This window comes from Jaculus jaculus, chromosome 19, assembly GCF_020740685.1.
Source record: "Jaculus jaculus isolate mJacJac1 chromosome 19, mJacJac1.mat.Y.cur, whole genome shotgun sequence".
NCBI lineage: Eukaryota > Metazoa > Chordata > Mammalia > Rodentia > Dipodidae > Jaculus > Jaculus jaculus.
Window position 1 is genome coordinate 52,339,244 of NC_059120.1, and position 25,787 is coordinate 52,365,030.

Sequence of the window (25,787 nt, forward strand, 5' to 3'; positions counted from 1 at the left end):
CCCTTGCAGGTTTTGTTTGTTTGTTTGGGTTGCTTCAGTGTTCCGAGGTAGGAAACAAGCTTTATTCACCCCCATGAGTTTTCAACCACACTCCTAGAGGGAGTTACTCTCCCTCTCATGTGCTCTTTCTTGCTGGCACGTCCTTGCCCGTGCCTGGAGTGCCAGCATCCATTCTCTCTGCACGGGCACACGCTGTGTGCTCTTCAGAGTCCAACTCAGACTCTACCTGCCCAGGTGGGCCGCACCTCAGTATCACTGACTGAAATCTCTGTTTCTCCCTTCCTCCCTGCTTCTCTTTCTCCCTCTCCTTCTCTCTTTCTCCATTCCTCCCTCTCCCCACATCTGTCTGTCTTCCTCAACTAACCACAGTTCAGATACATTATTTGGAACCTGTTTAATCTCTGGTTGGCAATTCTCTTCCCCTGTGTATATCTCTTAGATCTCCTTACAGATTACAAACACATTTTTTCCCCCCCGAGGTAAGGTCTCACTGTAGTCCAGGCTGACCTGGAATTCACTATGGAGTCTCAGGGTGGTCTCGAACTCACGGCAATCCTCCTACCTCTGCCTCCCGAGTGCTGGGATTAAAAGCGTGTGTCACCATGCCCGTTTACAAACACTTTTTAGGCAGGATTGATGCTAGCCTCCATAGCTTTATTTCAGTGTAAAAGTTATTATAATTTAGAAGCTAAGAGAACTTGTGCAGATGGCTTAGAAATACCCTATAGGTTGCAGGTAAAGCTCGTCTGTCCAGAAAAGGGAGAGTAAGAAGCTATCTTTCCGCCCTTCTCCATCTCCTTCCTCTACACCCAGCTACTGAGAGAATGAAGGTTAAACTTAGGTCCTAGGTCTTCCTGGAATTGAACAGTCTCTTATAAAGGGACTGGTAGACACCAAAAAAAAAAAAATAATAAATAAAAAATAAAATAAAATAAAATAAATTAAAACAAGGAAGCAAATAGTTTTTAAAAAATATTTAATTAATTTATTTATTTGAGGTGGGGGAGGGAGAGAGAATGGGCATGCCGGTGCATCTAGCCATTGCAAAGGAGAGCTCCAGATGCATGCGCCACCTCGTGCATCTGGCTTTATGTGGGTCCTGGGGAATCGAACCTGGGTCCTTTGGCTTTGCCTTCACCACTAATCCATCTCTCCAACCCCGAAGCCAATAATTTAAAAAGAGGGCTGAGTAACAACAGGTAAAAATTCTTGACAGTGAGCATTGGTTTTCAAATGGGTTATGTTTTTATTTCGAATAATATCCATTCATTGGATAAATATGCAATCAATCTACACAGGGGAATATGAATGGTGAAGCAATGGTTGGTGATGGGAGAAGCTCGAGGGAGGCTCTGCCCTCAGACCTTACAGCTCAGTGTTGAAACACAGGTGTAACCCAGTGACCTGGCCTCTGCCTTCAGCCGCCTCCGCAGTGGTTTGCTGCAGCCCTAATTACCTGGAATCACTTCTGTGTTTTGACGGTTGATAACCCTACCGTCCCACGGACTGTTTAAGGTGTAATTAGACCACAGGATTGACTATGGCACAGACAGATTGGAGCATGTCTTCACTTTACTATAATTACCGCATCTAGAAGATGTTAGGGAGTATAATGCCAGCCGCACTTTGAATTTTGTGAAATTCGGGAATGCAAGAGCCAAGGGAAGGGTAGGACTCCTTACAATGCGCTCTTCCAGACACAAAATAGCCCGGATGTCCATGACCTCGCAGTGCCTGACACTTCCTACACAAGACCCTCATAATAGGAAGAAAAGATGATGACATCAAAGCTAAAAGAGAGACTGATTGAGAGGGGGAGGGGATATGATGGAGAGTGGAGTTGTGAAGGGGAATATGGGGGGGGGGTTTCTACAGTTTGTTGTCTATAATTGTGGAAGTTGTCAATAAAAGAAAAGAAGAAAATATAGGGCTAGAAAGATGGCTTAGCAATTAATGCACCTTCTTGCAAATCCAAAGGACCCAGGTTCAATTCTCCAGGACCCACATAAGCCAGATGCACAAGGTGGTGCGTGTATCTGGAGTTTGCAGTGGCTGGAGGCCCTGGTGCGCCCATTCTCCCTATCTGCCTCTCTCTCTCTCTCTCGCTCACTCTGCCTCTCTCTCTCTGTCTCTCAAATAAATAAATAATAAAATGTTTTTAAAAAGAAATACATATAATCATGCAAAATTAATGTTAGCAACAGATTTTAAAATACCATTTCAATAGGAAATCAAAATATAAAATTTACTACTGAGATTTTACATTCTTTATGACAGCAGATTTTCCGAATCCACTGTGTACTGTGCTTGAAATCCTCACGGCACATTCATTTTGGATTAGACGCATCTCCAGGGTTCAGTAGCCACACATGACACTTGCTTACTGTTCCAAATTGCACAGCTGTCACACCCGTAGGGTAAATGCTATCCCTGGTTCTAAGCAGAGAGGTATAAGTTCAGAAAAGTTGCCTGATCATAGGGCCGAGCTTTAGACCACCAAGACTTTCGAGGCAGAAGTGAGTCCCAGCAGTTAGAATGTAGAGTCCAACTGTTTTTTTTTTTTTTTTTTCTAGGTAGTGTCTTGCTCTAGCTCAGGCTGACCTGGAATTCACTATGTAGTCACAGGGTGGCCTCGAACTCAGGGCGATCCTTCTACCTCTGCCTCCTCAGTACTGGGACTGAAGGTATGCACCACCACGCCTGACTTAGAGTCCAGTTTTTTGTTTGTTTGTTTGTTTTGTTTTTTGCTTTTTGTAAAAGCTTCAATGTAGGAAAAACTGTCCTTGACTTTGTAGAACATTATGGGTGGCTTTATTCTCTTTTCAGAGACTCAATCAAACAAGTGTCATTCCAGGACCAGAAGCTGAGTCTGGGGTTAAATATCAGGTCATGGCAGAGTGAGCTATACATTTCCTAAGTACCAGTCTACTTATGGAAAAGATATTATTTTTTAAAAATATTTTTATTTATTTATTTATTTGAGAGACAGAGAGAAGAAAAGGCAGATAGAAGAAAGAGAGAATGGGCACTCCAGGGCCCTTTAGCCACTGCAAACGAATTCCAGATGCATGCATCCCTTGGGCATCTGGCTTACATGGGTACTGGGGAATAGAGCCAGGGTCCTTAGGCTTTGCAGGCAAACACCTTAACTGCTAAGCCATTTCCCCAGCCCAATAATATAGTTTTTTAAGCAATTTACTTATTTTTTTAAGAAACAGAGTGAGAGAGAAAGAAGCAGACAGAGAGAATGGGCACGTCAGGGCCTTTAGCCACTGCAAACCAATTTCAGACGCCTGAACCCCCTTGTGCATCTGGCTTTACATGGATCCTGGGAAATTGGACTTGGCTCCTTAGGCTTTGCAGGCAAGCTCCTTAAGCTCTGAACCATCTCTCTGGCCTAGACAATAATTTTTCAAGTAAGTTCTATACCTGCTGCCTGAGGAAAATGCTTGTGTAAGAAGTCAAGAAGCAAAGGATGGTCCTGTGAAACCCAGTTCTTAAGTAGCTGAGAGAAACACATCACTTTGAGCATCCCTTTGAGCTCCTGCAGTGGGGCTGGGCTACCATCTCCTGAGAGGTGTCCTGGGGGATTGAAGAGGTTCCAGCTCCCTCCACCCCAACCCGGGCTCCTGCCTGGGGCATGCAAGTTGCCAAATTAAGCTCAGCAAGGTCTATTTGTGAACAGAGACTCCAGCCAAGGGAGAGATACCGGTCCTGCTTAGGAATGCTCTGGGGAGGGGAGAGGGCGGCTGAGATCACACTGGTATTTATGTGTGTTTACTCACTTGCCAGCTCGGCTGAGCCAGATCAACAGACGCTGCGGGGATTCAGCGAAGGCTTTAGCAGAGTGACCAGAGGGGGTGAATAACTCATGAGTTTAACTGCAGGTCAATGTGAGCGAGGCAGCTCGGATCCTGATAGCTCTGTGCCCGGACCCTAGAGCAGCCATCCCATTTCTTTCAACGTTACTCTCTTAGAGCAGTTTTGGGGCCACAGCAACCCGAAGATGCCCAGATTTCCCGTCTACTCCGCTCATGTCCCCATTCGTGTAGATCCCCCCACCATCGGATTCCAAAGACAGATTTTTTTGTTTGTTTGTTTTGTTTTTGTTTTCTCAGATAGGGTCTCACTCTGGCCCCAGGCTGGCCTGGCGTTCACTATGTACTCTTAGAGTGGCCTCGAACTCACGGTGGTCCTCCTACCTCTGCCTCCCGAGTGCTGGGGTTAAAGGCATGCGTCACCACGCCCGGCTAATTTTTAGTAATCTTTTGATGATTTCACGCATATATAAAATGTATTTTGAACACATCCACGCTCATTATTCTCTCATTCCCCCTCACTCCCATTCCCAATAGTCAACTCCCACACGTGTGTGTGAGTGTGTGTGTGTGTGTTTTACTCTGAGTTTAATCATGCTCCCAGGAGCATGGCTGGGAAGTTATTGCCTGGAGCATTAACAAGTCATCAGTAGCTACAGCACCGAACAGAGCTGCCATTGACCTTTCATTGTCAGTAGCTCCTCAGGGAGGGGCGGAGCCTCGTTAGCCCTTCCCCCACCCATGACGGGGTGTTACAGACTCAGTCATGCTGGTCTTAGGCAGGTCACCACCTCTTTTGCCAGTTCAGGACACGGGGGTTGTGTTGTGACAAGAAGGCAGTGTTTCAGAGTACTCCTTCCTGTCTCCAATCCCCTATATTCTTTTCACACCTCTTCTGTAATGTTCTTGAGCCTTTGGGGTAATATATATATATATAAATTATATATATAATTATATATAAGATATATAATTATATTTTATATATAATATATATAATATTATCTATCTATCTATCTATACCCTGTTTAGGGCTGAGCACTCAATGGTCACTTGTTCTCACCATTTTGAGTGGTTTTGAGTCTCTGCATTAACTGCTGCACACTTTAAAAAGAAGCTTTTCAGGACTGGAGAGATGGCTTAACGGTTAAGCGATTGCCTGTGAAGCCTAAGGACCCTGGTTCGAGGCTCGATTCCCCAGGACCCACGTTAGCCAGATGCACCAGGGGGCATTCGTGTCTGGAGTTCATTTGCAGTGGCTGGAAGCCCTGGCGTGCCCATTATCTTCCTCTCTCTCTCTCTGTTGCTCTCAAATAAATGAAAATAAAAATAAATATTAAACAAAAACTTTTCATAGCTGGAGAGATGGCTTAGTGGTTAAGGCACTTGCCTGCAAAGCCTAAGGACCCAGATTTGACTCCCCAGGACTCATGTAAGCCAGGTGCACAAGGTCACACATGTGCACAAGGTGGCTCATGTATCTAGAATTCAATTGCAGTGGCTAGAGGCCCTGGTGGACTGATTCTGACTCTCTCATTAAAAAAAAAAAAAAAAAAAAAAAGAGGTGGATAGATTGTTTAGTGGTTAAGGTGCTTGTCTATAACACCTAAGAACCCATGCTCAAATCTCCAGGTCCCACATAAGCCAGACACACAGTGATGCAAGTGTGCAATGTTGCACATGGGCACAAGGGGGCGCATGCATCTGGAGTTTGATTTGCAGTGGCTGGAGGCCCTGATGTGCCAATTCTCTCTCTCTCTCTCAATCATTAAAAAAAAAAAAGGAACTTGGGGCTGAAGAGATGGCTTAGCAGTTAAGTGCTTACCTGTGAAGCCTGAGGACCCTGGTTTGAGGCTCGGTTCCCCAGGACCCACATTATCCAGATGCACAAGGGGGCGCACGTGTCTGGAGTTCGTTTGCAGAGGCTGGAGGCCCTGGCGCGCCCATTCTCTCTCTCTCTCTCTGCCTCTTTCTCTCTCTATCGCTCTCAAATAAATAAACAAAAATAAACAATGAAAAAAAGGAACTGCTGTGACCAAGGATGGAAGGAGCAGTAACTTATGGGTATAATCAGAAATATTCAGCAGACGGTTGACAACATATCCACCTAGCAAGACAAACTTAGTGGGTCCCTCCCCCACCCCAGCACCACCAGGGCCTCTGACCTCCCCAGCCATGGCGTCCTGACCAGGTGTATAGTCCCAGGCATGAGTTCCCTCCTAAGAGGCAGGCCTCAAATACAAACAGAAAGTGATTGGTAACTCCTGTCCCAGTCATGCCACTGTTGAATCAGTGGCAGGTCAGTATTGTAATACACAGGGTCCACAGCTGCATAAGACCATTGATGTCTTTTTAAAAAATTTTTTGTTTATTTTTATTTATTTATTTGAGAGTGACAGAGAGAGAGAATGGGCACACTAGGGCCTCCAGCCACACTGCAAACGAACTCCAGATATGTGCGCCCCCTGGTGCATCTGGCTAACATGGGTCCTGGGGAACCGAGCCTTGAACCGGGGTCCTTAGGCTTCACAGGCAAGCGCTTAACCGCTAAGCCATCTCTCCAGCCCCACTGATGTCTTTTATCCCCTAGCAAGTAGCTTATGTAGCACCATCTGAGCACCATGCAAAGTAACCAGCAGAGAAGAACTTTCCAGGTCAGTGCCAACTTGATTTCTGTACGTCCTGAAGCCAAAGTATGTGGTGCTTTTAGCCGTATGGACTTGGCACCTAGCTTTGGTGGGCAACCAAGAACCATGGTAATAGCTTGTATGGGGGGGGGGTGGCTGGTTCTGGAAGACACCTCATTGTAATCTTCTTTTATTGGGCTCCTAAGCTGAAGGTGGACTAGAACTAGCCACCTCACCTAGAATTCTGTATCCGACTATATTTGAGGAATTACATTGATTGAATACCTGCAGTATTTCTGTATATTCATACTCACCTTCATATTTCACTTTTGCAATACCTCTCACATTAAAACCTGAGTTGAAGTGAGTTACCGCTAGAATTAAAAAAAAAAGATGAGGTTGGGCTGGAGAGATGGCCTAGCGGTTAAGCGCTTGCCTGTGAAGCCTAAGGACCCTGGTTCAAGGCTCGATTCCCCAAGGACCCACGTTAGCCAGATGCACAAGGGGGCGCACGTGTCTGGAGTTCGTTTACAGTGGCTGTAGGCCCTGGCGTGCCCATTTTCTCTCTTTCTCTCTGCCTCTTTCTCTCTGTCATTTTCAAATAAATAAATAAAAATAGGCAAAAAAATTTTTTTTTAAAAGATGAGTTAACTTTTTTTTTTTTTTTAAAGTAGAATTTGCCCTTTTATGTAATTCAAACCACTAGCGTGAGAGGACCGGGGTGTAAGCCTGGGTGGAGGGCATCGCTCCGTGCAAGCGCCTCACGGTACATTCTGACTTTCCCTGGCTGTGCTGCGGTTGACGTTTATAGCCCTGGCTAGAACTGGGGGTGCTGAGAGGAAGAGCAACCCAAGGTGTGACATATCCTTAGTGGGGTCTAGGTGCGTCTCTCTGGAGGCTGAAGCCTCGAGTGACACAGGGATTCACATGAGTGTGTCTGCGCTGTTCGTATCTGCCTCCTGTGCACGCCTCCACACAGTTTTCTGATCCCGGGGTTTCTTCTCTCTACTGCACTCTACTTTGTTGATTTATTTATTCTGCATCCTTCTTTAAATCAGGGCTCAATTGGCTAGACTGTAAATTCTCTGAAGACCATGTCTATCTTGTTCTTTCTTTTTTTTTTCAAAAATGTTTTTTGTTTTATTTTTATTTATTTATTTATTTGAAAGAGTTAGACAGAGAAAGAGGCAGAGAGAGACTGAGAGAGAATGGGCGCGCCAGGGCCTCCAGCCACTGTAAACGAACTCCAGACGCGTGCGCCCCCTTGTGCATCTGGCTAACGTGGGTCCTGGGGAAACGAGCCTCGAACCAGGGATCCTGAGGCTTCACAGGCAAGCGCTTAACCGCTAAGCCATCTTCCCAGCCCTGTCTTGTTCTTTCTAAAAGCTGTTAAGTGTACCTTAAACCTACAAGGTAAATGCTGATTAAGTATTTGGTGAAAAAAAAAAAATGCTGTCATCTTAAAAGTCAAATAATGTGCAAAAGAGCCTTTGTTTCTCTCTCAGTCTCTTTGTCCTCAAACTAGAGTCATGTTTACTTAACACCTAGTCATAGAACATCTTGTTTTTGTTCAGATAAGATGTTTGTCTGTTTTATCAAGGTAATCTGGGCTGGGAAAGGTATGGTCTTGCTTCAGGACATGCCCCCCTGCCCACCACTACTAAGGACTGACTTTAGCTGGGCTCAAAGCAGTGACCTGAACAGTCTTGTCACTTGGGAGTGGGTCCCTCAATTGTACAAGCGGGACTTCTCCGCTGGCGTTTTTCCGTCTCTTGGGAGACTGGATACCAAAGCTGGCGCTGGCAGGACAGAGTCCTGAAACGTCACAGAAGGCTGGTGACTGAGGCTAAAGACACTGTCCCGCTGGCTGTTAACTGACAATGAGGGACACTTGTCACCATGTGAGAGCCACCTGTATCTAAACGGGGCCTTTACTACAGAAGTGAAACATGGTGAGCATAGAATTGTACTTCAGAATCAAATCTATCTTCTGTGTTAAAAACTTAAAACAGGGCTGGAGAGATGGCTTAGCGGTTAAGCGCTTGTCTGTGAAGCCTAAGGACCCTGGTTCGAGGTTTGATTCCCCAGGACCCACATAAGCCAGATGCACAAGGGGGCGCACACGTCTGGAGTTCGTTAGCAGTGGCTGGAAGCCCTGGCGCGCCCATTCTCTCTTTCTCTATCTGCCTGTTTCTCTGTCACTCTCAAATAAATAAATAAAAATAAAATAAAAAACTAAAAATAGAAGCCGTGCATGGTGGCGCACGCCTTTAATCCCAGCACTCGGGGGGCAGAGGTAGGAGGATCACTGTGAGTTTGAGGCTAGCCTGAGACTACATAGTGAATTCCAGGTCAGCCTGAGCTAGAGTGAGACTCTACCTCAAAGAACAAACAAACAAACAAACAAAAACCTACAAACATAGGTTGGAGAAATGTCTCAGTGGTTAAGGTGCTTGCCTGCAAAGCCCAGTGACCCAGGTGTGATTCTCCGATACCCATGTCAAGCCAGATACACAAAGTAGCACGCATCTCAAGTTTATTTGCAGCGGCTGGAGGCCCTGGCACACCCATTCTCTCTGTCTCTCTTCTATCTGTTTCTACTTGCAAATAAATGAAACATTTTGTAAACAACAAAAAAACCCTAAAAACTTAATGATTTGCACTTGAACCCTCTGGCTAGATTTCTCAATTAACATGGGAATTTAGCAAGTATAATTCTTTTATTTTAATATATTTTTTAATTAATTTTTTTTAAATAATTTTACCATGTTTATTTTATTTTATTTTTTTTTAATTTTTATTAACATTTTCCATGATTATAAAATATATCCCATGGTAATTCCCTCCCTCCCCACCCCCACACTTTCCCGTTTGAAATTCCATTCTCAATCATATTACCTCCCCATTACAATCATTGTAATTACATATATACAATATCAACCTATTAAGTATCCTCCTCCCTTCCTTTCTCCACCCTTTATGTCTCCTTTTCAACTTACTGGCCTCTGCTACAAAGTATTTTCATTCTCACACAGAAGCCCAGTCATCTGTAGCTAGGATCCCCATATGAGGGAGAACATGTGGCACTTGGCTTTCTGGGCCTGGGTTACCTGACTTAGTATAATACTTTCCAGGTCCATCCATTTTTCTGCAAATTTCATAACTTCATTTTTCTTTACCGCTGAGTAGAACTCCATTGTATAAATGTACCACATCTTCATTATCCACTCATCTGTTGAGGGACATCTAGGCTGGTTCCATTTCCCAGCTATTATAAATTGAGCAGCAATAAACATGGTTGAGCATGTACTTCTAAGGAAATGAGATGAGTCCTTTGGATATATGCCTAGGAGTGCTATAGCTGGGTCATATGGTAGATCAATCTCTAGCTGCTTTAGGAACCTCCACACTGTTTTCCACAATGGCTGGACCAGATTGCATTCCCACCAGCAGTGCAGAAGGGTTCCTTTTTTTCCACATCCCCGCCAACATTTATGATCATTTGTTTTCATGATGGTGGCCAATCTGACAGGAGTGAGATGGAATCTCAATGTAGTTTTAATCTGCATTTCCCTGATGACTAGTGACGTAGAACATTTTTTTAGGTGCTTATATGCCATTCGTATTTCTTCCTTTGAGAACTCTCTATTTAGCTCCTTAGCCCATTTTTTGATTGGCTTGTTTGATTCCTTATTAGTTAACTTTTTGAGTTCTTTGTATTTCCTAGATATTAATCCTCTATCAGATATATAGCTGGCGAAGATTTTTTCCCATTCTGTAGGTTGCCTCTTTGCTTTTTTCACTGTGTCCTTTGCGGTGCAAAATCTTTGTAATTTCATTAGGTCCCAGTGGTTAATCTGTGGTTTTATTGCCTGAGCAATTGGGGTTGTATTCAGAAAGTCTTTGCCAAGACCAATATGTTGAAGGGTTTCCCCTACTTTTTCCTCTAGCAGTTTCAAAGTTTCCAGTCTGATGTTAAGGTCTTTAATCCATTTGGACTTAATTCTTGTGCATGGCGAGAGAGAAGAATCTATTTTCATCCTTCTGCAGATATTTATCCAGTTTTCAAAACACCATTTGCTGAAGAGGCTGTCTCTTCTCCAATGAGTATTTTTGGCATTTTTATCGAATATCAGGTGGCTATAGCTACTTGGGCTTACATCTGGGTCCTCTATTCTGTTCCACTGATCTACATGTCTGTTTTTGTGCCAGTACCATGCTGTTTTTGTTACTATGGCTCTGTAGTATAGGTTAAAATCAGGTATGGTGATACCACCAGCCTCTTTTTTGTTGCTCAGTATTATTTTAGATATTCGAGGTTTTTTATGATTCCAAATGAATTTTTGGATTGTTTTTTCTATTTCCATGAAGAAAGCCTTTGGAATTTTGATAGGGATTGCATTAAATGTGTAGATTGCTTTAGGTAAGATTACCATTTTCACGATATTGATTCTTCCAAGCCAGGAACAAGGGATGTTTCTCCACTTTCTAGTGTCTTCTGCAATTTCTCGCTTGAGTGTCTTAAAGTTCTCATTGTATAGATTCTTTACTTCCTTAGTTAGGTTTATTCCAAGGTATTTTATTTTTTTTGATGCAATTGTGAATGGGAGTGATTCTCTGATTTCATCCTCTGTGTGTTTGTTGTTAGCATATACGAAGGCTACTGATTTCTGTGTATTTATTTTGTATCCTGCTACATTGCTGTAGGTTTTGATCAGCTCTAACAGCTTGCTAGTAGAGTCTTTAGGGTCCTTTATGTATAGAATCATGTCATCTGCAAATAATGATAACTTGATTTCTTCCTTTCCAATTTGTATCCCTTTTATGTGTGTCTCTTGCCTTATTGCTATGGCTAAGACTTCCAAAACTATATTAAATAGAAGTGGGGACAGTGGACACCCTTGTCTTGTTCCTGATTTTAGTGGAAAAGCTTCCAGTTTTTCCCCATTTAGTAATATGTTGGCTGTAGGCTTGTCATAAATAGCCTTTATTATATTGAGATATGTTCCTTCTATTCCCAGTCTCTGTAGGACTTTTATCATGAAGGGATGTTGGATTTTGTCAAATGCTTTCTCTGCATCTAATGAGATGATCATGTGGTTTTTGTCCTTCAACCCATTTATGTAATGTATTACATTTATAGATTTGCGTATGTTGAACCATCCCTGCATCTCTGGGATAAAGCCTACTTGGTCAGGGTGAATGATCTTTTTGATATACTCTTGTATTCTGTTTGCCAATATTTTGTTGAGAATTTTTGCATCTATGTTCATGAGGGAGATTGGTCTGTAATTTTCTTTTTTTGTTCTATCTTTGCCTGGTTTTGGTATCAGGGTGATGCTGGCCTCATAGAAGGAGTTTGGTATGATTCCTTCTTTTTCTATTTCCTGGAAAAGCTTAAGAAGCAATGGTGTTAGCTCTTCCTTAAAAGTCTGGTAAAATTCAGCAGTGACTCCATCCGGGCCTGGGCTTTTTTTAGTTGGGAGATTATTGATAACTGCTCGGATCTCCATGTTTGTTATAGGTCTATTTAAGTGATTAATCTCATTTTGATTTAATTTAGGTAGGTCATATAGATCAAGGAAATCATCCATTTCTTTCAGATTTTCATACTTTGTGGAGTATATGCTTTTATAGTATGTCCCTATAATTTTTTGAATTTCTCTGGAATCTGTTGTGATGTTACCTTGTTCATCTCTGATTTTATTAATTTGTGTCTCTTCTCTCTTTCTTTTGGTCAGATTTGCTAAGGGTTTATCAATCTTGTTTATCCTTTCAAAGAACCAACTCTTTGTTTCATTAATTCTTTGGATTGTTCTTTTTGTTTCTATTTCATTAATTTCTGCCCTAATCTTTATTATTTCTTCCCGTCTACTACTTTTTGGTTTGCCTTGTTCTTCTTTTTCCAAGGCTTTAAGGCGAAGCATTAGGTCGTTTACTTGCGACCTTTCTAATTTCTTAATATAGGCACTTAAGGCTATAAATTTACCTCTTAGAACTGCCTTCATTGTGTCCCAGAGATTTTGGTATGTTGTGTTCTCATTATCATTTGACTCTATAAATTTTTTGATTTCCTTTTTGATTTCTTCATTGACCCACTCATCATTTAGTAGTGTATTGTTTAGTTTCCATGATTTTGTGTATGCTCTATAGCCTTTCTTGCTACTGATTTGTAGTTTAATTCCATTGTGGTCAGATAGAATGCAAGGAATTATTTCAATTTTCCTGAATTTGTTAAGATTTGCTTTGTGTCCTAATATATGGTCTATTTTAGAGAATGTTCCATGTGCTGCTGAAAAGAATGTATATTCTGCAGCCTTTGGATGAAATGTCCTGTATATATCTGTTAGGTCCATTCCTTCTATGACCTCATTTAGTCCAGATGCCTCTCTGTTTATTCTTTCCCTGGATGACCTGTCAATTGATGAGAGTGGGGTGTTAAAGTCACCCACCACCACCGTGTTTGGTGTTATTTGTGACCTTAGTTCTAATAGTGTTTGTTTGACGAATTTGGGAGCCCCCATGTTAGGTGCATATATGTTATTGTAATGTCCTCCTGTTGTAGTGTGCCCTTAATCAATATAAAGTGACCTTCCTTATCTTTTTTGACTAACTTCGGACTAAAGTCCACCCTGTCTGATATTAGGATAGCAACCCCTGCTTGTTTTCTAGGCCCATTTGCTTGAAACACCGTCTTCCAACCTTTCACCCTAAGATAATGTCTATCCTTTGTAGAAAGGTGAGTTTCTTGGAGACAACAAATTGTAGGATCCTGCTTTTTAATCCAGTCTGCAAATCTATGTCTTTTTGTTGGGGCATTGAGACCGTTGATATTAGGAGATATTATTGAAAGGTGTGTATTTATGTTTGCCATTTGTGTGTGTGTGTGTGTGTGTTACTTGTTCTACCTGTGCTCTCTTCTGTTAACTGGTATTTGAGTATGGCTGGTTTTTTCTAGGTTCCTTATATGTGTGCTTTTCCTTTTGTTCAGCATGGAGGATTCTATCAAGTATTTTCTGTAGAGCTGGTTTTGTCTTCAGATATTCCTTTAACCTGCTTTTGTCATGGAATGTCTTTATTTCTCCATCTATTTGGATGGATAACTTTTCAGGATAAAGTAACCTTGGTTGACAGTTGTTATCTTTCAGAACTTGGAATATATCACTCCAGGCCCTTCTGGCTTTTAAAGTTTGTGTTGAAAAAAAAAAAAAAAAAGTTTGTGTTGAATAATCTGCTGTAATCCTGATGGGCTTGCTTTTGTAGGTAACTTGATTTTTCTCTCTAACTGCTTTCAATATTTTTTCTTTGGTTTGTGTGTTTGGAAGTTTGAGTATAATGTGGCAAGGAGAGTTTCTTTCTGGGTTTTGTCTGACTGGGGTTCTAAAGGCTTCCTGTATCTGTATTGGCACCTCTTTCCCAATTTGGGGAAAATTTTCCTCTATGATTTTGTTGAAGATGCCTACTATGCCTCTGGAGTGGAGTTCTTCTCCTTCTACTATGCCCTGAATTCTTATATTGGATCTTTTCATAGTGTCCCGAATATCTTGAAATTCCCACTCATACTTTTCTATAAGTTTGTCTTTCTCTTTGTTGGACTGCATTAGGTCTGCCACCTGATCTTCTAGCTTAGATATTCTGTCCTCTCCCTCATCCATCCTACTGGTGAGATTTTCTATAGAGTTTTTTATTTCATTAACTGTGTTCTTCATTGCTAGTAATTCTGACTGGTTTTTCTTTATTATTTCTATTTCTCTATTTATGTCTTGTATTGCCTTCTTTATTTCATTAAATTGGTGTCCTGCCTCTTCTTTGATTCCTTTGATTTCCTCTTTGATTTCCTCTTTGATTTCTTCTTTGATTGTTTTCATGTGTTCTTTGACCTCTTTGAACATATTTATAATTATTCTTTTGAACTCTTTCTCAGGCATTTCCTCTAACTCTTTCTCACTGGAGGACATTTCTGATGCATTAATACTTTTAGGTGGATTTATATCGTCTTGCTTTTTAGTGTTTCTTGTGTTATAATGTATATATTTTTGCATCTTGGATTAAGTTAATGCTTGGATTTTCTAGCTAGCTGTGTATTCTTAGCTGTATCAATTGATTTAATGTAATATATTTTCAGGGTAGGACCTTAAGGTATTAGGTGTGGCTCTTAAGACTCTCAGAGTATCTACAAAGATGTTCTTAGGGGTTGAGTTTCCCTGCTATAGGAGTATTCAAGCAGGCTGAGTGGAATAATATACTGGTAGATTCTAAAATTTAACTAAACACTGTACCCATTCCATCAAAAACAGCCCCGAGTATGTATGCAAGAGTAGTTATTATAATGACCAGATCCTCTATCAACAAGGAGGTTTAGATTTCTGGTCTGTTGAGGTATCCAAGTCAGCTTGTGACCAAGTGAGACCCTTCCCTGGTGCAATCCCAGTTACCTTGGGTGATTGTGGTCTCAGTCAAGTTGCTGCCTGGGTCGTCGGGCTGCTGTTCTGATTTCTGGAGCTGGGCACTTGCTTTTCCTACGAGGCAAACTGAGCCGCTGCTGCCGCCTCTGCAGCTGTTGTATCTGCCACCCCCGGAGCCACCACCGCTGCTGAAGCTGCCGTTGCCGTGTCCACCGCTGCTGCTCACCCCGAAGCCGCTGCTGCGGGATCTGCCACCGCTGCCGCTCCTGGGTCCGCTGCTGCTGGGGCCACTGGTACCGGTGCTGGAGCCGCTGAAGTTGCTGCCGAACTCTGCTCCTGCTTGGGTCCCGCCGTCAGCCCAAGTTGGCGTGGCCGGGTCCCGGGCCGCTGCTGTGTTCGCTGGAGCTGGGTTCAGGCGGCAGGGGAGGGGAGGGAGCCGCGGCTGCTCTGGTTGTATCGCTTCTCCACGTGTGCTTTTACCTCGCGGTCTGCTCCTCCCTCCGCTGCTCGCTGCCGCTCTCCCCTCACGTGTCCCGAGTTGCGGAGAGCGCGGTGTGAGGGGAAAATCCCGCACCTGGCTTGTCCTGCGGCTCGAGCCGAGAGTCCGGCGGTTTTCTGCCGCTCCGCGGTTGCGGCGGGTAGCCGAGCCGCCCCGGAGCCGCTGTTCCCGCCTGTGCAGGCTCTGGATGCTCTATAACGCTTCCACTTCTCCGCTGCCGCCTCAACTTCCTATACACCCCACTTTTTAGTAAAAGTGTGTATTTTGCTGAGCTTTTTTTGGTCTTTTCCCCCCCAGGCTGCTTTGGCGTGGTACCTACGCCGCCATCTTAACCGGAAGTCTCTAATTAATTTTTTTATTAACAACTTCCATGATTGGAAACAATATCCCATGGTAATGCCCTCCCTGCCCCCACTTTCCCCTTTGAAACTCTATTCTCCATCATATCCCCTCCTCCTCTCAATCAGTCTCTCTTTTATTTTGATGTCATGATTTTTTTCCTCCTCGTATGATGGTCTTGTGTAGGTAGTGTCAGGCACTGTGAGGTCATGGATACCCAGACCATTTTGTGTCTGGAGGAGCACGTTGTAAGGAGTCCTACCCTTTCTTTGGCTCTTACATTCTTTCTGCCACTTCCGCAATGGACCCTGAGCCTTGGAAGGTGTGATAGAGATACTGCAGTGCTGAGCACTCCTCTGTCACTTCTTCCCAGCACCATGATGACCAGGTGAATAATTCTTATGGGCAAGAGAGAGAAACCCTGACTTAAGTTAATTGACTGTATGACACTTTATGGGTGAGGAGTCTAGGGTCATAGTGTTAATGACAGAGCTAGATGTTTGTGCCCACTTGGGCTCTATTTTTGCTTTAGAATTATGTGAATGGAAAAAGAAAAACTTCATCTATATTTTTATTATATATATATTTATATTTATTTATTTATTTTGTTTTTCCAAGGTAGGGTCTCACTGTAGCTCAGGCTGACCTGTGATTTACTTTGTAGTCTCAGGGTGGCCTCGAATTCACAGTGATCCTCCTACCTCTGCCTCCCGAGTACTGGGATTAAAAGCGTGCACCACCACGCCCAGCTTCATCTATATTTCTGATCCACACCTTGGAAATTTTGCTCTTATTTCATTCAACTGAATTGCAACCATCTGAACCATAAGAAATAAATGTTAAGCCAGGCGTGGTGGCACACACTTTTAATCTCAGCACTCGGGAGGCAGAGGTAGGAGGATCACTGTGAGTTCGAGGCCAGCCTGAGACTACATAGTGAATTCCAGGTCAGCTTGAGCTAGAGTGAGACCCTACCTCGAAAAACAAAAAGGAAGGAAAGAAGGAAGGAAGGAAGGAGGGAGGGAGGGAGGGAGGGAGGGAGGGAGGGAGGGAGGGAGGAAGGAAGGAAGGAAGGAAGGAAGGAAGGAAGGAAGGAAGGAAGGAAGGAGGAAAGAAATAAATGTTAGACATTAATGTCCCCTCTGGGACTTTTCATGTCCCTTTCAGCACTAAGAGCATGGTTAAGTGTGACCTACAAGAGGTAGAGCAAATTTTGTTGACACAACGTTTGTGACCATACTTTTGAATTGGTCTGTGGTTGTGGTTTGAGATGGTCTCACCATATGTAGCCAGGCTGCCTTCAAACTAGAGATTCTCCTGCCCCCATCCTCTCACGCGCTTGGACTACAAGTGTATACCACCTTACTGGTTTCACTTTAAATGTAAGCACCTCATTCCCTCACTATTAGAAATGCCTAGTGAAATATTAGTATTATACAGGAGACAGTAGAGAAGCCATTGATTTAGTTAATATGATGGGTAGTAATTAACATTTAGGATGAAGCGATTGATATGTTTTGGACTAGACATTTTCTATAATTAATCAGACAAAACCATATCTCTGTTTTATTTATTTACTTATTTATTTGTTTGTTTTTGAGAGAGAGAGAGAGAATGGGCATACCAGGGCCTTTCAGCTACTGTGAACAAATTCCAGATGCGTGCGTCCCCTTGTGCACATGTGTGACATTGCATGCTTGCGTCACTTTGTGTCTGGCTATGTGGGACCTGGAGATTTGAACAAGCATTCTTAGCCTTTGCGGGCAGGTGCCTTAATCACTAAGCCATCTCCCCAGCCCTCTTTTTCTTTATTTTTAAACATTTTTATATTTATTTATTTATTTATTTGAAGAGAAAGAGAGAGGGAGACAATGGACTCACCAGGGCCTCCAACCACTGCAAATGAACCCCAGAGTGGTCCCCCTTGTGCATCTGGCTAACGTGGGTCCTGGGGAATTGAATCTGGGTTCTTTGGCTTTGCAGGCAAACGCCTTAGCCATTAAACCATCCCTCAAGCCCCTCTTTTTTTTTTTTTTTATAAAGTACTTTTTCTTAAAGATTGATTGTCCATGAATTATATTTGTGAAAAATCTTGAAAATATTATTCCTAAAAAAGATCCCCACATAGTGAGTCATTCACACAGTGGCTCCGTTTATACCTAACCTTGAAGACTTGGAGGATTCAGCTACTGCTGTGTGATTTTGACTCAATCGTGCGTCAAATGCCGAGATAAACGCCAGCACAAAAGTCATTTCAGTGGAGCCGCACGCCTTTTAATCTCAGCGCTCGGGAGGCAGAGGTAGGAGGATCACCGTGAGTTCGAGGCCAACCTGGGACTACATATTGAATTCCAGGTCAGCCTGGGCTAGAGTGAGACAGACCCTCCCTCAAAAAGCAAAACAAAAAAGTCATTTCAGTGGAAGCCTGTGCTTAACGTAGATTCCTGTTGACCGGCCCGTGAGGAATCCTGGCTCATCTGCGAGGGTATTCTTGGCCCTGTCCTCTGGTTCTAGGTGTTACTGGGTGGAAGCTTGCTCTCTTATTTAATTTCAGCTTCATCTTTGAAGGTTTTCCTTAAGTGATTTGACTTCTACTCCTGCGGGGATGTGAGGCCAAAGCAGTGCCCTCTGCCCTGGCTCCCCTTCAGGACACACATTTCTTAACAAAGCTGGAAATATTGGGTGAGAAGGGCTGGAGGGATGGCTTAGCAGTTAAGATGCTTGCCGGTGAAGCCTAAGGACCCAGGTTCAATTCCCCTGGGCCCATGATAGCCAGATGCACAAGGGGGCGCACGCGTCTGGAGTTCGTTTGCAGTGGCTGGAAGCCCTGACGCGCCCACTTGCTCGCTCTTTGTCTTTCTCTCTCTCTGTGCCTCTTTCTCTCTCTCTACAAATAAATTAATTAAATATATTTAAAAGAAATAAAGAAACGGTTGTGTGAGAAGATAAGTAAGTGTGGTTAATTTGGAATCTGCCTCAATTTAGCAGCTGACATGTTGATATTTACGCATGGAGCGCAGATGAACCTGACAATTAGGCACTTGACGTGCGGCAGGCGGCTTACAAGAAGGTGAGGCAGTGATGGTATACAGCCATCCAGACGTGCATTTCTGTGCAGTAAGGTTGTCTAGCACTTGTGAAATTACTTTAGTGCACTGGAATAAATGACCTCAGGATTTAGGATCTCATCTTGTGGAGATAAAATGATTTTAGCAATCCAATAATGAGTTGCTTAAGCCTTCAGGTCTACTTGACTGGACAGTGCCAAAGCCATTCCACCCCTGGTCTTTCCTCTGTCTCCTTCTTTTCATTTCTCCTTGCTACTCATCTCACAAGGAAAAATGCTAACGTGGGGGAATGTTCAGACTGGGTGTGCATTCATCCTGAGGTGCCTGGGCACCTTACCATTAGCATAATAATTTTCTTTCCTTTCTGACATGTTTTATTTTATTTTATTTTTTAAAATATTTTTTGTTCATTATTTATTTATTTATTTGAGAGTGACAGACACAGAGAGAAAGACAGATAGAGGGAGAGAGAGAGAATGGGAGCGCCAGGGCTTCCAGCCACTGCAAATGAACTCCAGACGCGTGCGCCCCCTTGTGCATCTGGCTAACATGGGACCTGGGGAACTGAGCCTCGAACCGGGGTCCTTAGGCTTCTCAGGCAAGCACTTAACCGCTAAGCCATCTCTCCAGCCCTCTGACATGTTTTAGTGTACTGTGTGATAATAGCTGAGAACTTCGGCTATCCCAGTCATAGAGGGTATATTGTTACTGTTATCAATAATTAAGAGGTTTTGAAAGCTTGCAGCACACCAGACACTATGCCTGTTTTGAGCATTATTTTATCTTATTTTTTAAAAATTGACTTATTCTTTGGGAGATAGAGAGAGAGAGAATGGGTGTACCATGGCCTTTAGCCACTGCCAACAAACTTCAGATGCATGCACCACCTCGTGCATTTGGCTTACGTGGGTCCTGGGGAACTGAACCCATGTTCTTAGACTCGGCAGGCAAGTGCCGTGATTGCTGAGCCATCTCTCCAGCCCTTGTGTGTTATTTTATTTAGTTTTCCTAATATCCATATGAGAGTGAGACCACTGTATTCTCCCTCACAAAGCCCCTTGTAATGTGGTCATCACTGTCTCCCCAAAAAAGGAAGCAGACACACACCTCTGAGAAAACTGGACCTTGAGCAAGAAATTGGTGATAGTTATATGGGATTGCAGAATAAAATCCTTGCCCTGGCCTGGTACTCACAATGTGCCTTCTCATACTTCAGCCCCTAAGCCTTCAATCACTTTGCCAGTCTCTGTTTTAAAAGTCTCTGGAGGGATGGCTTAGCAGTTAAGATGTTTGCCTGCAAAGCCAAAGGACCCAGGTTCGATTCCCCAAGACCCACGTTAGCCAGATGCACGAGGTGGTGCACACGTCTGGAGTTCGTTGGCAGTGGCTGGAGCCCTGGCGCTCCCATTCTTTCTCTGTCTCTCTCTCTTCCCCTCTTTCTGTCAAATAAATAACTAAAATTAAAAAAATATTTAAAATTCTCTTTACTCTTTTAATTGCTAGCATTCTTCCTGCTTAATTCTGTGGTGTGGACTTTATCGGGAAGGGGACAAATTCATCTCTAACACTCAGTTTTAAGGTTTTCAAATAATCGCTTAGACAAAAATTACAGACTTCATAGCTGCCCTTCACAGTCCTACTGCTCCTCTTTCTTTTTCTTTTTCTGTTTTTTCTTTTTTTAAAATTTATTTAATTTTTATTAACATTTTCCATGTTCTTTCTTTTTCTATTTTAACTTAGAGTGTGTGTCATCACCTGCAGCATGCAAGATATCTCAGTATCATCAGTTTTTATTTTTATTTATTTATTTTTAAATATTTTATTTTTATTTAGTTATTTATTTGACAGAGAAGAGGGGAGAGGGAGACACAGAGAGAATGAGTACGCCAGGGCCTCCAGCCACTGCAAACGAACTCCAGACACGTGCGCCCCCTTGTGCATCTGGCTAACGTGCATCCTGGGGAATCGAACCTGGGTCCTTTTAGCTGTCCAGGCAAATGCCTTAACTGCTAAGCCATCCCTCCAGCCCAGTATCATCATTTAAAAAAAAAAATTATTCATTTATTTGAGAAACAGATAGAAATTGAGTATAGGCTGTGCCAGGGCCTCTCACCACTGCCAACGAACTCCAGGTGCATGCACCATTTTGTGCATCTGGCTTTACGTGGGTCCTGGGGAATCAAACCTGGGCCATCAGGCTTTGCAAGGAAGCGCCTTTAATCCGTGGGCCATCTCCTCACCCCCACTCCGGCATCCTGTTTGCTCCTCCCTCTGGTCTAATCTGATCTCCCAAATCAGCAAGTCGGATGGAGTCTGCCCACGCAATGTCCGCTGCGTGTTTCCCTCTGCCCCCTTGGCTTTAGACAGCTCCCGTGCCTCTTCTGTTTAGTTCGCCCCTTCTTCTCCACCATCTCCCACGTCTGCTGCAAGTCCTTTCCTGAGCACAGACCTGGTCCTGGTGGCCGGTCGCCCAGAGCTCCCTGGTGAGCTCTGCTCCTCACTCTCCAGTCACCTCGGCCTGACTTTGACAAAATGGCTGGCAGTTGGTTTCCGTACTAATTTCCCATTCCTCACCACGTACCGGGCCACTTAACCTGCACCATGCATATGTCGCCAAATCTTTTTTCATTTGTTTGTTTCGAGCTAGGGTCTCACTCTAGCCCGGGCTGACCTGGACTTCACTATGTATTCTTGGGGTGACCTCAAACTCAGAGCGATCCTCCTCCCTCTGCCTCCCGAGGTGCAGGGATTAAAGGTGTGCGCCACCACGCCTGCCTTGTCACCAAATCTCTGTTCATACGTCACCTCGCTTGGTTATGCTCTATGTTCTTCTTTTTGCCAAAATCTTACATGTTGCCCCCTTACCTCAGGAAGGACTGTTCCCTTTTAGATTTACTGTCAGAGATCCCTCTCAGCTGAATTTATGGAAGTCTAACTTTATGATAAAATTTTACAACATCGCTTTAAAATATTCACAGCAAAATTTCCTTAATAATTAAATCCCCAGGGAGTGTGTGTGTGTGTGTGTGTGTGTGTGTGTGTGTTTGTATGGCAATTTTGTTTGCAGTAATGCATCTGTACTAGTGGGAAACATTCGTTTTAATATACCATCCGTCCTTTAATGTTTTAGAGAGCAAATAGATTTTTTGAGGCTGAATAAGCACAGTGGGGGAGGATTTATTTGTTTATTTTTTTTTTTTTTGAGGTAGGGTCTCACTCTAGCTCAGGCTGACCTGGAATTCACTATGTAGTCTCAGGGTGGACTCGAACTCATAAAGATCCTCCTACCTCTGCCTCCCAAGGACTGGGATTAAAGGCGTGCGCCACCACACCTGGCTGCTTTTTAGTTTTTTGATGTAGGGTTTCACTCTGGCCCCAGGTAACCTGGAATTCAGTATGTAGCCTCAGGATGGCCTCAAACTCATGACAATCCCTTTACCTCATCCTCCCAAGTGCTGGGATTAAAGGTGTGCGCCACCACGCCTGGTTGAATTGTTTGTTGTGTGTGTGTGTGTGTGTGTGTGTGTGTGTGTGTGTGTGTGTGCGCGCGCGCGCGCACACCCATGTGTGATGATGTGCATGTGGAGGTCGGTGGACAACCTAGGGTGTCAGTCCTCACTTCCTCCTTGTTTGAGACAGGGTCTCTCTTGCTGTTTTTCTTTATTCTCTATTCTTCTTTTTTTGTTATATATTTTCTTTTCCTTTATTTATTTGAGAGAGTGAAAGAAATTGGCAGGGGTCGAGAGAGAGAGAGAAAGAATGGGCGCACTAGGGCCCCCAACCACTGCTAACAAACTCCAGATGCATGTGCCACCTTGTGCATCTGGCTTACGTGGGTCCTGGGGAGTAAAACCTGGGTCCTTTAGCTTTGCAGGCAAGCGCAAGCTATCTCCCCAGCCCCAGAGAAGGGGAATCTTGAAGCTAGGCAGTTCATTTGTTCTTGATTGTGCTGTGGGTCCACCTGGCTTGCCATTTAAGTCAAGGGTTTTATATATATATATATCATATATATATATATATATGATATATATATATATATGATATATATATGATTATATATATGATTGAGATGAGACGAGCCGTGGACCCAGACCAGCATCACGAAGAGTTGGGAGTGAAGAGGCATGTCAGAGTATGGTGACGAACGTCTATGTGCTTTTCAGAACATCGAGCTGAAAGTTGAAGTGGAGAGCCTGAAACAAGAACTTCAGGACAAGAACCATCATTTGGATAAAACCTGGTGAGTCGCAGCTTGAGCGCTCTACACCCGTCTGCATAGGTGAGCACTGCGCTTTTCCACAGTCGAGCTCCAGAGTCTGAAAGTAAGATTTGGCATCAAAGCCCTTGCCCTTATCACTAACATTTGAATGTGGAATTCAGTTTGGGAAGTGAAACATTAGATTTTCATGTTTGATTTTCTTTGGACTATGTTATTAAGTCAGGTAGACCTTGCCATAGATTAATAAATGAATCAGACTAAAGATTGTATTGATACTTCCTTCTAAACGTTAAAGAACAGGAAACAGTGAATGCCTCCACCTTTAATAAAAGAGACATATGAAAATAACCTTTATCAAAAATTTTCAGTCAATGGCTGGAGAGTTGGCTTAATGGTTAAGGTGCTTGCCTGCAAAGCCTAAGAACCCATGTTCGACTCTGCAGGACCCAGGACACACAAGGTCACGCAAGCATGTGCACAGGGTGGCACACACGTCTGGAGTTTGATTACAGTGGCTGGAGGCCCTGGCACACCAATTCTCTCTTTCTCTCTCTCTCACACACACATACACACATTAAAAAAAAAGGCTAGTCTGTTGGGTTTGCCTCAAAAAAAAAAAAATATCAGTCAATCCAATAATATTAAGCACTGACATAATGTTTAGGAAAATGGGCACTCTAATACTCTGGTTAAAGTAAGAATTATGACAGCATTTTGTATATGGTGTATTAACTAATAAAGTAAAAAGGAGGTATTTTCTTGATTATATAATCCCTAAAAGGACTCCATTCTCATAACGGCAAATACTCATGAAATGATAAACCTAAGGATAGTTACTTCGTTATTCTTTGTAATGGCAAAAAAAAAAAAAAAAAAAAATCCAACTAAAATGACTATCCACTAATAAAACAATGGTCAAAGACAATTCAGTAAAACCAACCCATCAACTATTATGCAGTTATTACAAAGAATGGGCCCCAAAGTCCTTGATAGAGTAAGGAAGGAAGAAAGCACTGAATAGTGCTCATAACGTAGGCCTTTGGGTAAAGATTGACAACCCTCTCTGCGTGTGCATGCACTTGCTTGATTATTTTAGAAAAAAAAAATCGCTGGAGGGTTTGCTATAAAACTCTTTAAAATTGCTGACATCACAGGAGTAAGATGAGAGCTGGTGATGGGGGCTGGAGTGATGGCTTAGTGGTTAAGACACCTGTTTGCAATGCTAAAAGACTCAGGTTCAATTCCCAGGACCCACGTAAGCCAGATATACAAGGTGGCACATGTGTCTAGAGTTCGTTTATAAGTAGCTAAAGGCTCTGGCACGCCCATCCCCCCCCCCACCGGCCTCTCTCTCAAATAAATACATAAATAAATAAATTAAATTAACAAACAAAATTAAACAAACAAACAAAATCTCTGGACAGTTTGCTACAAAACTCTTTAAAACTGCTGACATTAAGAGAGTAAGATAATAGTTTATGATGGGAGCTGGAGAGGTGGCTTAGCAGTTAAGGCACTTGCCTGCAAAGCCTGAGGACCCAGGTTTGATTCCCCAGTACCCACCTAAGCCAGATGCACAAGGTCAAGCATGAGTCTGGAGTTCATTTGCAGTTGCTGGAGGCGCTGGTATGCCTCTCTTAAATAAATAAATAAATAAAATATTTTTAAAAGGAGTCTTTGATGGGTAGAAGAGTTTAATTTTTCCTTTATATACTTTTGTCAAAATGGTTACTCTTGGGCTGGAGAGATGGCTTAGTGGTTAAGCACTTGCCTGTGAAGCCTAAGGACCCTGGATCCAGGCTCGGTTCCCCAGGACCCACGTTAGCCAGATGCACAAGGGGGGGCGCACGCATCTGCAGTTAGTTTGCAATGGCTGGAGGCCCCGGCACGCCCATTCTCTCTCTGCCTGTTTCTCTCTCTGTCAGTTGCTCTCAAATAAATAAATAAAAACAAACAAAAAATTAAAAAATCTTAAGTTAAAAAAAAATGGTAACTCTTCCCAATCATGCTCACTGGAGAAAAATACCATCATGGCCTTTAGTCATGGTTGTTTGGGTCAATCCTGATGGGAACCTCCCTTCAACAAGTTTGAATGGATTTTGTTTCCCTGTTGTTGTTTTTTTTTTTTAAATTTATTTATTTGAGAGCGACAGACAGAGAGAGAAAGAGAGAGAGGCAGATAGATAGAGAATGGGCATGCCAGAACCTCTAGCCACCGCAAAGGAATTCCAGACGCGTGTGCCCCTTGTGCATCTGGCTAACGTGGGTCCTGGGGAATCAAGCCTTGAACGGGGTCTTTAGGCTTGACAGGCAAGCACTTAACTGCTAAGCCATCTCTCCAGCCCCCATGTTTTGTATTAAAGACAAAATGACTTAAAAGAAAAAAAAGGTTTTTTTACATTTTATTTTTATTTATTTATTTGAGAGACGCAGAATCAGACAGAGGGAGAGAGAAAGAATGGGTGCACCAGGGCCTCCAGCCACTGCAAACAAATTTCAGACACAGGCACCATCTTGTGCATCTGGCTTATGTGGGTCCTGGGGAATCGAACCTAGGTCCTTTGGCTTTGCAGGCAAGTGCCTTAACTGCTAAGCCATCTCTCCAGCACCCCCCAAATATTTATTTTTATGCAGGTGTGTCAGTACACACCTATAATCCTAGCACTCATGAGGCCGAGGCAGAAGGATTTCAAGTTTGAGGCTATCCTGGACTACACAGCAAGTTCAAGCCTAACATGGCATACACAGCAAAATCTTGTTTCAAAGCAAATAGATTACTTTTATAATTTGCATTTCGTATTACTTTTAAAAACAA

The 25,787-nt window shown here is 43.1% G+C and overlaps 1 protein-coding gene across 1 annotated transcript in view; it reads left to right on the forward strand.

Annotated features, from left to right (window-relative positions):
- The window catches only part of LOC123456047 (myomegalin-like), a 136,806-nt gene that overhangs the window by 108,063 nt on the left and 2,956 nt on the right, over nucleotides 1–25,787 (forward strand). The window contains exon 5 of the mRNA XM_045138661.1: nucleotides 22,917–22,993. Coding sequence (XP_044994596.1) covers nucleotides 22,917–22,993 — 77 coding nt within the window. The remainder of the gene's footprint in view (nucleotides 1–22,916; nucleotides 22,994–25,787) is intronic.